This window comes from Nannospalax galili, unplaced genomic scaffold (genome assembly GCF_000622305.1).
Source record: "Nannospalax galili isolate Female #2095 unplaced genomic scaffold, S.galili_v1.0 scaffold591, whole genome shotgun sequence".
In the NCBI taxonomy this organism is placed as follows: Eukaryota; Metazoa; Chordata; class Mammalia; order Rodentia; family Spalacidae; genus Nannospalax; species Nannospalax galili.
The window spans coordinates 4044496-4060119 of NW_008330926.1; the positions used below are offsets into that span (position 1 = coordinate 4044496).

General features: G+C 46.0%; 1 protein-coding gene across 1 annotated transcript in view; it reads left to right on the forward strand.

Annotated features, from left to right (window-relative positions):
- The first annotated feature begins 7813 nt into the window (after window positions 1–7813).
- The window catches only part of She (Src homology 2 domain containing E), a 22480-nt gene continuing 14669 nt past the window's right edge, over window positions 7814–15624 (forward strand). Inside the window, exons 1-2 of the mRNA XM_008854750.3 lie at window positions 7814–8783; window positions 11048–11174. Of these exons, the coding sequence (XP_008852972.1) occupies window positions 8172–8783; window positions 11048–11174 (739 nt within the window). The 5' untranslated portion in view covers window positions 7814–8171. The remainder of the gene's footprint in view (window positions 8784–11047; window positions 11175–15624) is intronic.

Genomic DNA, 15624 nt, shown 5'->3' on the forward strand with positions numbered 1-15624 from the left:
ACAACTTTTAACCCCCCACATACTTCTGCACAATGGCTGACGTGTGAGAACAGGGCCTAGGAAGCTAGACAGCTGCAGCTCTGAGCATGGAGACCCTGAGTATGTTTGCTCTAAAATGGGAATTAAAACATCTATGCCCTAGATCAGGACTTCTGAAACTTTCCCATTTGCAAATCCTTTTCATCCAAGAAACTTCAACATGGCCCCAGATCTGTAGGTACATAAAATAGGTATATAATTCAAAGACTGTCTGATAGTAAATCATAAAGAAATTTATTTTAATTCATTTTTTTTTTGTCTTTTTGAGACAGGGTCTCCCTATGGCCCCAGCTGGCCTGGAACTCACTATGTAGGCCAGGCTGGCCTTGAACTCACAGAGATCCACCTGCCTCTGCCTCCTGAGTGCTGGGACTAAAGGCATGTGCCACCACACCCGGCTACAATTCTTTAGTATGCATATAATTTTACCATTTCTTTTTTTCTTTTTTAAAAATTGTTTTTATTTTATGCATATACATGTATTACCTGCATGTATGTAAGTGCATCTATGTCATGCAATGCCCATGGAGGTCAGAAGAGGGCATCAGGTCCCCTGGAACTGGAGTTTTGGATGGTTGTTAGCCATCATGTGAGTGCTAGGAAGGGAACCTGGGTCCTCCGCAAGAGCAGCCAGTGCTCTTAACTGCTGAGCCATCTCTCCAGCCCCCACTATTTTTCTAAAACTATTTTTACTTTATTATTTGTGTGTGTGTGTGTGTGTGTGTGTGTGTGTGTGTGGTGCTGCATGCACAAGTGGATGCATGCAGACATATCACCAATCCAGTTTTATCATATATTAAAGATGAAAGCCAGGCTCCAGAGATAGTAAGAGTGCTTATTGCCTAGCTTGAAAACCTGAGTTCTTTTGATCCCCAGAACTCACATGGTGAAAGAAGAGAACTGAGTCCCACAAGTTGTCATTTGACCTCTACACACACCATGGCACATGCATGCCCACACGCACACAAAATAAAAAAATGAATACAAAACTAGATGAAAGCAACTGTTTTCTTGGCTGCGTAAGTGATATTGTGAGATATGCAGCGTCTTCACCACTTGATTTTATAATCACCAATGCTGTGAATACCACTTTGCATAAATACATACAAGAAAAACGTTCAGGGTCATTTCAGAAATTGTTGGAAATTTTGTCCTACTTCCAACTCCAAATTCACTTGATAATTTTTTAAAAACGAAACTCCAATCAGCAACTCAAAATACAATTTTGTTTCCACCACAGGGAATTTAACCTAGGATTTCATGCCAAGTGCTCTACCACTGAGCTACCCAGTGGTAAAAGCAATTTTTAAAATCAAACATTCTAACACAATATGATCCAAAGGCACACTAATTTGACACATGCTGAGGAATGACTGTAGGAAAAGTTTTTTTTTTTTCTATAATTAAACCATTGTGTTTCTATGAATAGAAAACTCTGTATAGTAAAAACACTGCAGTTCATACGGCAGTCTTGAGTCTGAGCCTCAGCATTTGAAGCAGTGCTTACTGGCACTGTGTTGCTTGCATGGTGGTGTGCACAGTGCAAAGTGTACATGTTGTGTGTTCAGAACCAAGGCTGCAGTGGAGTCCTGCATGTGAATCAAAACAGGCAAGCACTGCCACAAATACCTTAATACATTTCATGTTTGATTTTTAATCAATTTGTTTTACTTCTATATTTATAAGCTTTTTACACTTGCCAAGGTTTGAAAGATTTTTAAAATTTTTGTGTATATGAGTGTTTTATCTGCATGTATATATCTGTACCACATGTATGTCTGGTACTCAAGGAGTGGGTCTCAGATTCCCAAGCTGCCATGTGAGTGCTGGGAACTGAACCTAGGTCTCCAGGCCCTCTGCATGGGGTGCAAGTACTCTTAATCCCTGAGCCATCTCTCCAGCCCCACAGCTGTCAAACTTTTCACAACCTCCATGTGAGCTATGCCACTCCACATGGGGTCACAATTCAGTTTAATTTTTTTTAAATTGTGTGTGTGTGTGTGTGTGTGTGTGTGTGTGTGGACAGTGCGGGCATGCACCTGCTCCAGGGTGCATGTGGAGTCAAATGACAACTTCAGGACAAGTCTTGCCTCCACCAAGTTGAGGCAGGGTCCCTGTTCTTGTTTCTGCTGCTGCACTGTGCACTCCCGGCCACCTCATTCAGCTTTTTAAGCGGGTTGCAGGGATCAAACTCGGGTCATTGGTGCTTCTACTCACTGATCCATCTCCCCAGCCCACAACCTAGTTTAAAAAGCCGTATCGCCGGGCAGGCATGGTGGCGCTCGCCTTTAATCCCAGCACTTGGGAGGCAGAGGCAGGTGGATCTCTGTGAGTTCAAGGCCAGCCTGGTCTACATAGTGAGTTCCAGGACAGGTAGGGCTACAGGGAGACCATGTCTCAAAAATACCAAAAAAAAAAAAAAAACTGTATCATAGGGCTAGTGGATGGCTTGATGGATAAAGATGCCTACCACCAAGCCTGACAATACAAGTTCAATGCCCACGATGGAAAGTGAGAATGGATTCTCAAAAGTTGTCCTTTGACCTCTACACATGTACACACACATATGCATAATTTTTAACTTTTTAAAAGCCTGTGTCATAGATCAGGAGAGGGAATTGAGATGTGGCACCTCTGTGCATTACAAATGCAGTGAGTGGCAGCTACTCTGCTTCTTTCGATGGCTTTCATCAGCACTTCCCACAATGTGTGAGGCACTACCTTGGTTTTCCTTCTGTGGTGCTAGGGATGGAGCCCAGGACTCCACACACACCCTACCATTGACCTACACCAAAGTAGGGCACGTTGGTGGACAAACCAAAGAGGAAGGTCACCAGCTGAACAATTCAGGCCGGTAACTCCACAACCCTCATTCCGGTCCTATAGGTGAGAAAGCTATCAAACTGATTCTAAAGTGGTATTTTTACTTTTCTTTAAGAGAAACATAAATTAATATTTTTTGACTACTATTGTTTTCATTTTTTTTTTTTTGAGGCAGTGTCTCATGTAGCCCAGGCTGGCCCTGAACTCAGTATGTAACCAAAAGATGGTCTTGAATTCTTTTTTTTCTGCAATTCCCGAGGAGACCAGAAGAGGGCATCAGATTTCCTGGAACTGGAGTTACGGAAGGTTGTTAGTCACCATGTGGGTGCTGTGAACCAAATCCAGTTCTTCTGGAAGAGCAGCCAGTGAGTGCTCTTAACTCCTGAGCCACCTCTCCAGGCCAGCCTTGAATTTTGATCTCCATCCTCCACTTCCAATGTGCTGGGATTACTTTTCGCATGTACCACCAGGCCCAGCTAAAATGTTAACTACTAAAACAGAAACACTTTTCTCTAAATTGTTCCCAGCTGTGGAAGGAAACAACCGCTTTAGCTGCAAATAAACCTAAATAAAGCTAAAAGTAGGAAAAGTAATGAAAAGACTTAAGAATAGATGAATAAAACCTCAGAAGTTTATGGGAAAATCTGCACTATAGACTGTTCATTCCAATTTCCTGGTGATCCAGGGAAATGTCTATAGTTTTCTGGTACAGAGTGGGCACCACCTCCCAGGCAAACACCCAGTCAAAATCTTTCAAAAACTCAGCTAGTACACATTTCCACTTAATCACAAACAAAACTCTAAAAAGTAGGCATGGAAGCTCAGTGACCAAAACTTGGTCATTTCTTCAAGATCACTTCATGTTTCTGCTCACAAATGGAAAAGCCCATTTCTGTTGTTTATTTCTTGGTGTTTTAAAATTGAACCTACATGACTACAAAGTCCTGAGCTTCCTTCCACTCTACTGCTTGTTCTGGAGAAGACTCATGTTTTTGTTTGCTTGATGGTAATTTAAAAATAACATTGTGTGTGTGTGTGTGTGTGTGTGTGTGTGTGTGTGTGTGTGTGTAAGTGTAAAGGACAGCTTGCAGGAGTCAGTGTTCTCCTTCCATCATGTGAGTCCCAGGGAATTGAACTCAGGTTGGTAGGTTTGGTGGCAAGCAGCTTTACCTGCTCAGGCATCTCTCTGGCCCTTGCTTGTGTTTTAAGTGTAAGAACATGTAAAGAGGTTCTGGAGAGATGGCTTTGTAGTTAAGAACACTTCCTGCTCTTGCAAAGGACCCAAGTTTAGTTCTCAGCACCCATGTTGGGCAGCTGCTATCTGCCTGTAACTCCAGCCCCAGGAGATCAGACACCCTCTTCTGGCCTCCATGAGCACCTGTACCCATGTGTATACACACACACACACACACACACACACACACATAAATTAGTAAATTTTCCAAAGAATTTGTGAAGAACTTACAAGTCAGTAGCAAGACAAACCAAAAGTGAGTGAACAATCTGATGAATATCTTTCCAAAATACATAAATGACAAATGCTGTTCCACATCTTTGTATCATATAAAAGGACAGCCTTGAACTCCTGGTCCTCAAACCTTCACCTCCCAAGTGCTAGGATTTGGGCATGCACTCCCACACCTGTCTAATAAAGGTCCGCATCTTTAACTATTTAGGGAAATATAAAGCAAAACCATAATCTACTTCAGTAGGACAGCTATAAGTCAAGAAACCAGACTTCAACAAGTGTCCAGCATGTGAAGAGCCTGATGTACAGACACTGTAGCCAAGAGTTGTACAGTTTCTCAAAAAGTTAAAATAGTGAATGGCCATGTAACATAGCCATTCCACTACTCAATAGAAAATAAAACATATATCCACATAAAGTCTTCTCCATGAATATTCATAGCAGCATTTTTTTATAACAGCCAAAAAAGTGGAAACAACCCAAATGTTGACCAGCTGATAGGCAGATAAAGTGCAAATACACACACCATATGGTGGCATATTACCAGACAATATAAAAGGAGTGAAGTGCAAATATACAATGCAATGTGGATGAATCTCAAAAAGGAGGCCGAGAGGACAGGCAGACAAGAAAGACTGCACGTGTGATCCCAGTGACACAAAACTTTCAGAACAGACAGGTAGCACAAAATAGATAATGGCTGCCTGTGACGGCTAATCTTGGTTTTCAACTGACTAGATCTGGAATCAACAACAATGCAAGCTGTTGAGCCCTCCAGTGAGGCTCTTTCTTGATCACATTATTTGAAGTGAAAAGACCTAATGTGGGTGGCACCTTGTGGTGTGGCCCAGATAAAAGGATGTGGAAAAAAACGAAGTCTGCTCTTTGCCTGCTTGCCTTCACTTTGTTGGCAAGTACGTCTATGCTGTTGCCACCACTGCTGCATTTGTTGGTATTAGAACCAGTTTCTACAGATTTCCAATGTAGACTGAAGAGCAACAGCTCTCCAGGAACCCTCCAGGCCTTCAGCTCCAGATTGGGACTGAGGAGACAGTCAGTTCACATTCAGCCTCATTCTTGGCCTTTTGACTGTGAGACAACCATTGTATGAGTCTAACTGTGTGAGACTACTCAGACCATATCATGTAAGCCAATGTAATAAATGTCTTTTAATATACATTCATTCTATTCGTTCTGTACCACTAGGGAGCCCATGGGAGGGGAATGAGGAGTGGCTGCTTACAAAAAAACAAGGTTTATTTACGGAGCAATCTTTTTTCCCTTTAATTTGTATGTGTGCGTGTGTGTACATGCAACCGCACATGAATACGTGTGCACATGCACACACAGGTCATAAGTCAACCTTGGATGTCCTTCCTCAAGAACTGCCCACTTTGTTTTTTGAGAGATCTGTTACCTGGACCTGGAGCTTGCCAATTAGGCTAGTCTGGCTGGCAACCAAGCCCCAGGGATTGGCTTGTCTTTGCCTCCCCAGCATCAGGATTACACATTATTTCTCTGTGGGTGCTGGGGATCAAACTCTGGTCCTCATGCTCACACAGCAAGCACTTTATCATCTGACCTTCCTCCTCACACCCTGGGGTGCAGATATTTTAAAATTAAATTGCGGTGACACCTGAATATATTAAAAATCTTTTAAGTATTCAATTTAAATGGCTGGATTTTATAGCACCTAAATTATATTTATATCTTACATATATGAGTGTTTTGCCTGGATGTAAGTGTACAACGTGTGCCCAATGCCCACAGAGGCCAGAAGAGAGCCTCAGATTCCCCTGGAACTGGAGTTACAGGCAGTTGTTAGCCACCATATGGGTGCTGGGAACTGAACCTGGGTCCTTTACAAGAGCAGCAAGTACTCTGAACCGCTGAGCCATTTCTCCAGCCCCTCTAAATTACATCTTAACAAAACTTTTCTTTTTTTAAGTCAAGATGCGTTTTCAGTATATGAATGGCCAGTGTGAGCCTACATTTCTTCCACCTAAGCAACCACCTCCCACAAGCTGAAGGAGGTTGGTGCTGGCCCATTTCCACAGCTTGTATTTTGGGATTTACATTTTGCATAAGCCTCTGCAGCACATTTAGGGTTTTCTGTTGTTATTTAATGTGTGGGTAATGTTTACTTATTCATTTATTACTTATTTATTTTTTGAAGCTCGAGGACGAATTTATTTGCGTTTTCGAGAAAAATGGCAGAGCAGGCAAGTTGTGAAACTTGGCAACTTGAAGAGAAGATGATGTATAAGAGAGGAAAAGAGGGGGCTGGAGAGATGGGTCAGCGGTTAAGAAAAGTGGTTGTTCTTGCAGAAGACCCGCAAATCCTAGCACCCACACGGCAGCTAACAACTGTTCTTAACTCCAGTCCTATGGGATCTGACAGCCTCTTCTAACTTCCGCCGACACTGCACGACACGGGTACACTTGCCTACATGCAGGCAATACATGCACACTATACATAAACTAAAAATAACAAAATCTTAAAAATTAAAAAAGAGAGGAAAAGAGAAAGTTGCACCTCTGAGTTCAAAATAGAGGTCTGAAAAAGCTGCCTGGGGGCTGGAGATGTAGCTCAGTTGGTAGAGGGCTTGTCTATCGTGCACGAAGCCCTGGCTCAAGCCCCGCTTCCATCCTCAGCTCCACATAAAAATCTGAAGTGGTACTTCTTTGGTAACCCCACGTACGACGTGGTGGCAGGAGGAGGAGAGTTCAAGGCCACCCTCCAATACACAGCAATCGGAAGCAAACGCGGGTTACATGGTAACTGCGGGGGTGGGGAGAAAAAGCTATGCTTTCTGACCGAAGGGCTTAGCAGTGATGCAACTGTTAAGTGTGCAACTGCCACAAGCGAAAACATTCCTAAAAACCAGAGTTCATGCTTTAACTAAAGCTGCTTTGAGGAGAGCGCGCCCACGTGCCTTCTATCCACACGCCCCAGGGCGCCTCACCACGTGGTCCCTCGCCGTCACAGGTGCCACACGGGGCGGCCAGCGCACTCCCAACCACGCCGCTACCTCGCGGCGCCCCGCCACCCTCCGCTCTCCGCGCAGCCCAGGCACGCCGTACCTCAGGAGCTCCCACGCGGCCGCAGCCCGAGCCTCGCGCCTTCCCCCTCCGCCGCGGGGCGGGGCCCAGCCTACCCCAGCTAATATCGGGACCTGAGAGGAGCGAGGGCAGGAGCCCGGGGTCACGACCCTTGTCCCCGAGCGCCACCCCCACCCCCACCCGCAAGAACACATCGTGTTCGCAGAAAGGGTGCGGGAGCGTGGGCAGCCGGGGTCTGCGTGGCGCACGTGGCGCCCTCGCGGCGAGTTCCGGGCTGCGCGGCGTCCAGGCGGCGAGGCCCACTGCGGCGCGGCACCGGAGTGTCGGGCGCGGTCCGCACGGGCTCCGGCTTAGGGCGGCTCTCTGTAGGAGGGCGGGGACCGCGGGGAGGCGGCGGCCGCAGAGGGGAGGGGCGCGGGCGGGGTGGGCGGCCCGGTCGGTCCGTCCGTCCACCGTCGGGCGGGCTCCGGACACACTGCGGTCGCCTCCGCGGCGGCCCCTCCGGTCCCTGGGAGTGTGGGCAGGGCTGCCGGGGGCTTCCGTGGGCTTGGCCTCTCTCCCGGGAGGAAAAGCAGGGGGAAGCCCCCGGCGCCCGCCGGACCCCAACGCTGCGGGCTGAGCACGGCCGGGCGGGGCGCTGCGCCGAGCCTGTCGCCTGCCGTGTCCGGAGAGGCGCGGGCCCCAGCCACAGACCGAAGGGCCCCACCCTGCCGGGCGTGGGCGACTGCCGGCCAGGGGCCTCGCGGCGGCGGCGGCCTGCAGCACCCAGTCCCGGGGAATGCAGTGGCCCCCGACCCCTGGCGCCTCTCGGTGTCTCGGCTGGGCCTCCTCGCTCGCTTGCTCCGTGGCCTCGACGCTCCCGGGCCGCGGCGGCCCAGCCCCCCTCATGGCCGCGAAGTGGTTCAAGGAGTTCCCGCTGACCCTCAAGACGGCGTCGGAGCGGGCCAGGCCCGGGGGCGGGGGCGGCGGCAAGTTGCGCAAGAACTCGGAGGCGGGCGGCGCGGCGCCCACCCCGGCCAAGGGCCGCAAGAACTCGGCGGCTGAGCTGGGGAGCGCCAGGGCCAGCGGCGGGCCCCCCAAAGACAGCCGGCTGTCCCGGGACAGCCTGCAGGGTCTGATACAGGCTGCGGCCGGTAAGGGCCGCAAGAACTCCCGGGCCACCGAGGAGGAGCCCCACCGGGGCGCAGCCAAGAGCTCGGGCTGCAGCACCTACATTAACAGGCTCATCAAGGTGGACACTCAAGAGAAGAATGGCAAGAGCGGCTATCCCGGCGGCGGTGGCAGCAGCAGCTCCGGGAGCTCAAGCAGCTCCTCTTCCTCTGCATCCTCTTCCCCTTCCTCCCTGGGTCCCGAGCTGGACAAGGGCAAGATGATGAAGCAGCAGGACACGGTAAGAATCTAGCTTCTCCGCCCTCCTCTCGGTACAGGGGGTGCACGGGAGCCTGCTGAACTCTAAGCCAGGGCATTACACTTAGAGTAGGGGAAAATATTTCATCTTGAAAAAAATCCTCATCTAAGGGTCGGAGACCTTTGCACGAATGTCTGTTGAATGCACTTAGTGGTTTAGAAAAGAGTAGTTGAAGGGAAGGAAAAGAAATAGACTCTTTTGTGGCTGTAGTGGTTCATAATTTTAATTTTGACATCAGGGGCTCTGCAAAGCTAGACTACTGTGTGACTTTTATATTTCTTGAGCATATGGAACAATAGCCTCCAAACTGTGTACGTATGGATTTCCCAGCTTCGGGAACCTAGTAAAGGGCCTCAGAGTTTCAGCACCTTCAACATGACAGGCTTTCCATTGATTCCGTGGATATTTGTTGTGCAGAACCATATAGGGTAAGGGCCATGGGGCACTAAGGGATGTGGGGGGATACAGCCAATAAGAAGGAAATGCCCTTAAGGAAATTACGGATCAGGAGAGAAGGTGTTTCCTGCTTCTTAGTCACCAGAGGACTTATGGGTGCTGTCCAACGTGGGAAGGTAACGAAAGGCGAGTGCACCTGTGAGCAGACTCCATCCTCGCAGGGAAGAGCTGGGTTTTCTCCGCTGTGAAAGTGGGAGAGAGACCAGCTCCACCTGAGAGTTCAGGCTCCAGTCCAAGCAATCCCTTCCTGGTGAGGGACTTTAATTTTCTCTTAGTAGGCTTTAAACAAACTGTCTACCTAGACAGTCTTGTAATGCCATGTCGCATATATTGGGCACCTCTGTTCATTCCTCCATTCAGTTGTTCACAGTGTGCCTACCCTGTGCCAGGCCCTGAGCAAAGTCGTGGAAAGATGGATGTGCAATCAGTTAATATATAACTTGGTGGTATACCTCACTGTTGGACAATATCATCACAGCCCAACTTAAAGCCAAGAACTGAGCATCACATCCTGTCTTCCTCACTGTTCCTTGCAACTGCAGCACATGTTGTGACTAGTTAAGGAGAATGGGATGGAGTAAGGACAGTCCTCTGCAGTGGATGCTTGGCTATTGCCATGGGGTCCCTTCTGGGTAGCTGAGGCTTCTTCAGTCACCTCTCCAAGGTGGAGGACTCATCCAGTGTGTTCCTTTCTTTTCACCTCTCCCTTCATTGTCTGAATTCTTCCCTTCCACCCAGTAGTACTTCTGAGAACATTCTACCAGAGATTGTGGAGCAGGGCTCTGAGCTTCCTCCTGAGAATTGTTTCCCATTCTTGGTGGTATCACCCAGCTACTGCAGAGAAGAAGTACTGTGCGCACATGCAGTGCTTGTCCAGGCCCTGGGTGGCTTTGGGATGATAGATGTCCTTGGACCCAAATATCAAGTCTTCAGCTCATCTGTAGCTGAGGAATCACTTGTGAATTACGAGAACCTAGAACTTCTGCAGTACTATTCCATATCAGGCTATGAAGCCTGTCTTTGAAGCTGCTTTTTTGTTTTGTTTTTTGTTTTGTTTTGTCTTTTTTGAGACAGGGTCTCCCTGTAGTCCCAGCTGTCCTGGAACTCACTATGTAGACCAGGCTGTCCTCAACTCACAGACATCCCCCTGCTTCTGCCTCCTGAGTGCTGGGATTAAAGGCGTGTGCCACCACGCCCGGCTGAAGCTGTTTTTAAAAATAAAAAATAAAAAACTCCTTCAGGCCGGGTGTGGTCTGTGAGTTCGATGCCAGCCTGGTCTACATACTGAGTTACAGGACAGCTGGGGCTACAGGGAGACCCTGTCTCAAAAAGACCAAAAAAAAAAAAAAAAAAATTCCTTCATGACAGGAAGCAGGTCTTGGACTCATTTTGACTCCCTCTCAGCACTGAGCCAGTGCATAGAGGTGACTGATTCACTGGGACTAGATTGCTCAGCTCATTGGAGCAGAGAAGACCCAGAGCAATGGGTACACGGTAGAGCAATTCATTTTTTTATAAGCTAAGGCCACAGGCACCTCCACATTTCACCACCCACCCTCTGTCCCATAAGTGCTTTACTGATTGGAGAGAGAAAGAAGGGTGAAAAGAGCCTTGGGGATAAGAGTTTAGATAAATTGTTACAAATCAACTAGAAAAACAAGAGTTTTATGGGATGGAGATCACCTCTCTGGAACTGAAAAGAGATTTTGACTCCTCAGATTTGTAGGCGATTTAGGTAGCCATTTTGATACCGTTGATATCTCTAGCAACTGACCTTTCCTGTTTGGCAGGTCATCATTTTAGAAGACTATGCTGACCCTTATGATGCGAAACGGACAAAAGGCCAAAGAGATGCAGAGAGAGTAGGTGAGAATGATGGCTACATGGAGCCCTACGATGCACAGCAAATGATAACAGGTTTGTAACTGGGTTCTGTGAAAAGACAGAAATAAAATCGTAACCAGAGAAAGAACAATTTAACCAGATCTTGCTGACTGGAAGAAACAAATTAGACCCAAATCTAAGAGAACTGTCTTAACTTCTATTATAGTTTAGTGTCTTTCAGCATTTTTAGAATTTGAAGAGTTTTATGGTTTTTAAGTTTTTCTAATTATGTGCAAGATCTGACATTTGACAATTTACATCTTCAGGGACTTTATAAAGTTTTTTATATACACATGCCACTGCATGCTGATTGAAGTCAGAGGACAACATACAGGTCCCAGGGATCGAACTCAGGTTGTCATATGAGGCTTAGTGGCAGGTACCTTTGCCTGCTGAGCTATCTCATCAGCCTCATGGTCTTCTGTTTTTAAGATTATTGATAAACCATTCTTGACTACTTTCAAAAACATTAGCATCTATAATGGGAGTCACAAATCAGTAAAAATATATGTTTAAGGGATTTGAGTTGTAAAAAGTTGGAAATGTAACATCCTCTATTGTGGCAGTTTTTTCTCAAGTTCTTCGACATATCAAAGCAATTACTGAGGAACAATTAACAATTTGTCAGCCATTCAAGGGAAATTACCTAAAACCAAAACTAATCTTGTCATTTTTCAAACCAAAACCAATCCAATGTGAGCTAAGCAAACCCTCTGTAATTTTTCGTGTCAAACTTTTCCTTTTCATTCATAGTTTTCTTAAGTTGTAAATAGTACTTTAATCAAAATAATATAAACTAACTATTCAGATTTATTTAGTGTTTGGTTTGGGTTTTGGTTTGGGGTTTTTGTTGTTGTTTTGTTTTTTTGAGACGGTCTCACTATGTAAACCTATGCACAACTTTTTACAACTTAATGTGTAGACCAGGCTGGTCTTGATCTTACAGAGATTTCAGCCTCTTGAGTGCTGTGATGAAAGGTACGGGCTACCGTGCCCAGCTTTATTTGGGAATTTTTAAGTAAACAATTTAGCTGATTTTCCTTAAACACCCATAACGAAAACATGGTTTCCGAGTGCTGAGCTGTGTCTGAATGTCCTGTTCAAACATGAAAGATTTTGCTCTGTTGAAACACATTGAAAAGCTGTCCTGTCCAGACAGGCTGGGTAAGCTGTCCCTGCAGAGGTGAGTAGAGGGGCAACAGTAACAACCTGGAAAGGCTGAGATAGGCTCAGAATGACCAGGAACTACAGGAAAGCTCAGCTCTGTTTCCTGCTTCTCTGCTTGCAGAGATAAGGAGCTACTTTGGGGAGGGTGTGCCCGGACCCTCCAGGTCACTAGACCGTGACCCCTAATGAAATCTGTGAATGAAAGGAAGTAAAAATGAAATTAGTCACTTTTACAAAATATTAGAGATTTAAAAGGAATAAGAAAGGATTGACTTTTACATTTAATTGAGGAAAAGGATTTTCTTTCCTTTTTATTTCTTTAGTTTTTATTTTCATACATGAGTATAGTACATTTGGATCCTACCCACCCACTCCCCCCAACTCCTCCTTTGTGCCCACATACATCCCCCTCTCAAATTCATAGTCTCTTCTTCCATCTATTTATCTATCATCTATCTATCTATCTATCTATCTATCTGTCTGTCTGTCTGTCTGTCTGTCTGTCTGTCTGTCTATCTATAAAACAGGTAGTATATAAAGCATGTAAAACCTACTGAGTGTTGTCCATATGCACATAGATATAGGTCTGATCACTGGGACGTGGGTAACCTACAAGGGGGCTCATCCCTGAAGGAAACTGCATTTCCCCTCCTTCAGTAACTGTGGACTGCCTGAAGCTCTTCAATTAGAGGTGAGGCCTAGTAAGCCCTTCCCCATCCATCTGGGACATCAACCATGTTGTCTTATCAGGCAACCATACTGTTTCGAGTTCATGGGTGCAACATCCCTGTCATGTTTAGAAGATGCTATTTCACAGCTGTCCTCCCAGTCCTCTGGCTCTTAAAATCTTTCCATCCCTCATCTATGATGTTCCCAGAGCCTAGAGTGAAGAGGTTATGTTTAAAGGGACATTTGGGGATGTGTACTCCACAGTCACTTACTCTCTGCACTTTGACCAGTTGTGGTTCTCTATAATAACCTCCATCTACTGCAAAACGAAGTGTCTTTGATGAGCTGCACTAATCAAGAAAACCTGCAAGTGTGGTCTTCTTTTTAATTTTTAAAAAATTTCGTGCTGTGGATTGAACCAAGGACCTTGAGTATGCCAAGCAAGCAGTGAGCCCTCTGAGCTACATCTTCAGTCCTAAGAAAAAGGGTTTTCTAAAAGAAAAACAATGCTTAACTTTCATTCGTCTTTCTTTTTGTTTTTTTATTTTTGTGTGTATATGTGTGGGCACACATGTGCCACAGTTTGCACATAAGGAGGTTAGAAGACAACTTGCAGGAGTTGGTTCTTTCCTTCCACCATGTGGTTCCCCAGGGATTGAACTCAGCTTGTAAGACTTGGCAGCAAGCACCTTTACCTGCTAAGCCATCTTGCTGGCCCTCCATTAGTTTTCAATTCTTCTCTTTCTCTTTATAATAGGTGGTCTGTCTAGACTGTTCCAGCTATTTATTTGGGGCAATGTGCTGGTAATAAGGAAAATGCTATATTTAAAAAAAAATACCAGTTTAGGGGCTGGAGAGATGGCTCAGCGATTAAGAACACTGACTGTTCTTGCAGAAGACCTGGGTTTGAATTCCAGCACCTACATGGCAGCTAACAATTGTCCATAACTCCAGTTCCAGGGGATCCGACAGCATCTTCTGTCCTCCATGGACATTGCATGACACAGGTGCACTTACCTACATGCAGGGATAAGACTCATACACATAAAATAAAAATAATAAATAAAATGCTTTTTCAAAGACTGAAATATAAATAAATAAATTTAATTTTAAAAAATACAGGTTTATTAATGTAGGAGATTATGACCTTGAACTTCTCATACTCCTGTCTCTGCCTCCCAACTGCTGGGATTACAAGGCATGTACTGCCACATACAGTTATGTAGTGCTGCAGTCTCATGCATTCTCTAGCAACTGAGCTACATCCCCAGCCCCACTTAAAAAAAAAAAAAAAAACTCCACAAAAACTATCTAAAGTAAAGGACAGTAACACTTTTCCTCATTATTGAGTTAAAAAAAAAAAAGCAAGACTAGAGGAATTCAGATAATGTATACAGGCATGAACCTACTGCGGAATACATGTGGAGGTCAGAGGACAACTTGCAGGAGTTTGTTCTCCCCTTCTACCATATGGGTTCCAGGGCTCAAACCTACGTCATCAGGTTTGGAGGCAAGCACCATTTTTTTTAAAAAGGCAAAATCTCCTGGGTGTGGTAGCACACAGTGCACGTCTTTAGCCCCAGCACTCGGAAGGAGGAGGCAAATGGATCTCTGTGAGATGGAGGCCAGCCTGGTCTGCATAGCAAGTTCCAGGCCAGCTGTGGCTTCAGGGAGACCCTTTCTCGAAAAGATTTAAAAAAAAGAGGCAAAGTTTGCTCACTTTATGACCTAGGCTGGCCTTGAAGTTAAAGCAATTCTCCTGCCTCAGCCTCCCAAGTGCTGGGATTACAAGCGTGTACCACAACATCTGGCTTCCCAACACTTTTTCAGAGACAGACAAGGGATTTGAGCTCAGATCTGCCATTCCAAATTGAGTTGATCTGACCCTAGTGCTACCTGGCCCTGAAGACGCACCTGAAATGATACCTGCATACCACTGTAAACGACCCAAAACTAGGCTATCATTCCAATCAGATTTGCTAGATACATTATATACCAAAGTCAAAATTGAGCCTGGAGTGGTAGTACATGCCTATAAACCCAAGATGTGGGAGACTGAGGCAGGAGGATCTTCAATTCAATCAAGGCCTGCCTCAGCTATATCCTGAGTCCTTAAGAACCCCCCCAACACACACACACACACACACACACACACACACACACACACACACACACACAAATACACACCTCTCCCAGCACTGAAGGCAGAGGCCAGCAGAGCGCTGCGAGTTCCCAGCCAACCAGGGCTACATAGTGAGATCCTACCTCAACAAAAGAGAAATAAATAGGGGGCTGGAGAGATGGTTCAGCAGTTAAGAGCACTGGCTGCTTTTGCAGAGCACCCAAGGTTGGTTCCTAGCACCTACATGACTTATCAACCATCCTTTACTCTAGTTCCAGGGGATCCAACTCCCTCTTCTGGCCTCTGTAGGCACTGTACAGCATGGGTGCACTTACATACATGCAGTCAAAATACTCATACACATAAAATAATTTAAAAATTTTGCCAGGCGTGGTGGTGCATGCCTTTAATCCCAGCACTTGGGAGGCAGAGGCAGGCAGATCTCTGTGAGTTCAAGGCCAGCCTGGTTTACATAGTGAGTTCCAGGACAGCTGGGGCTACAGGGAGACCCTGTCTCAAAAGGAC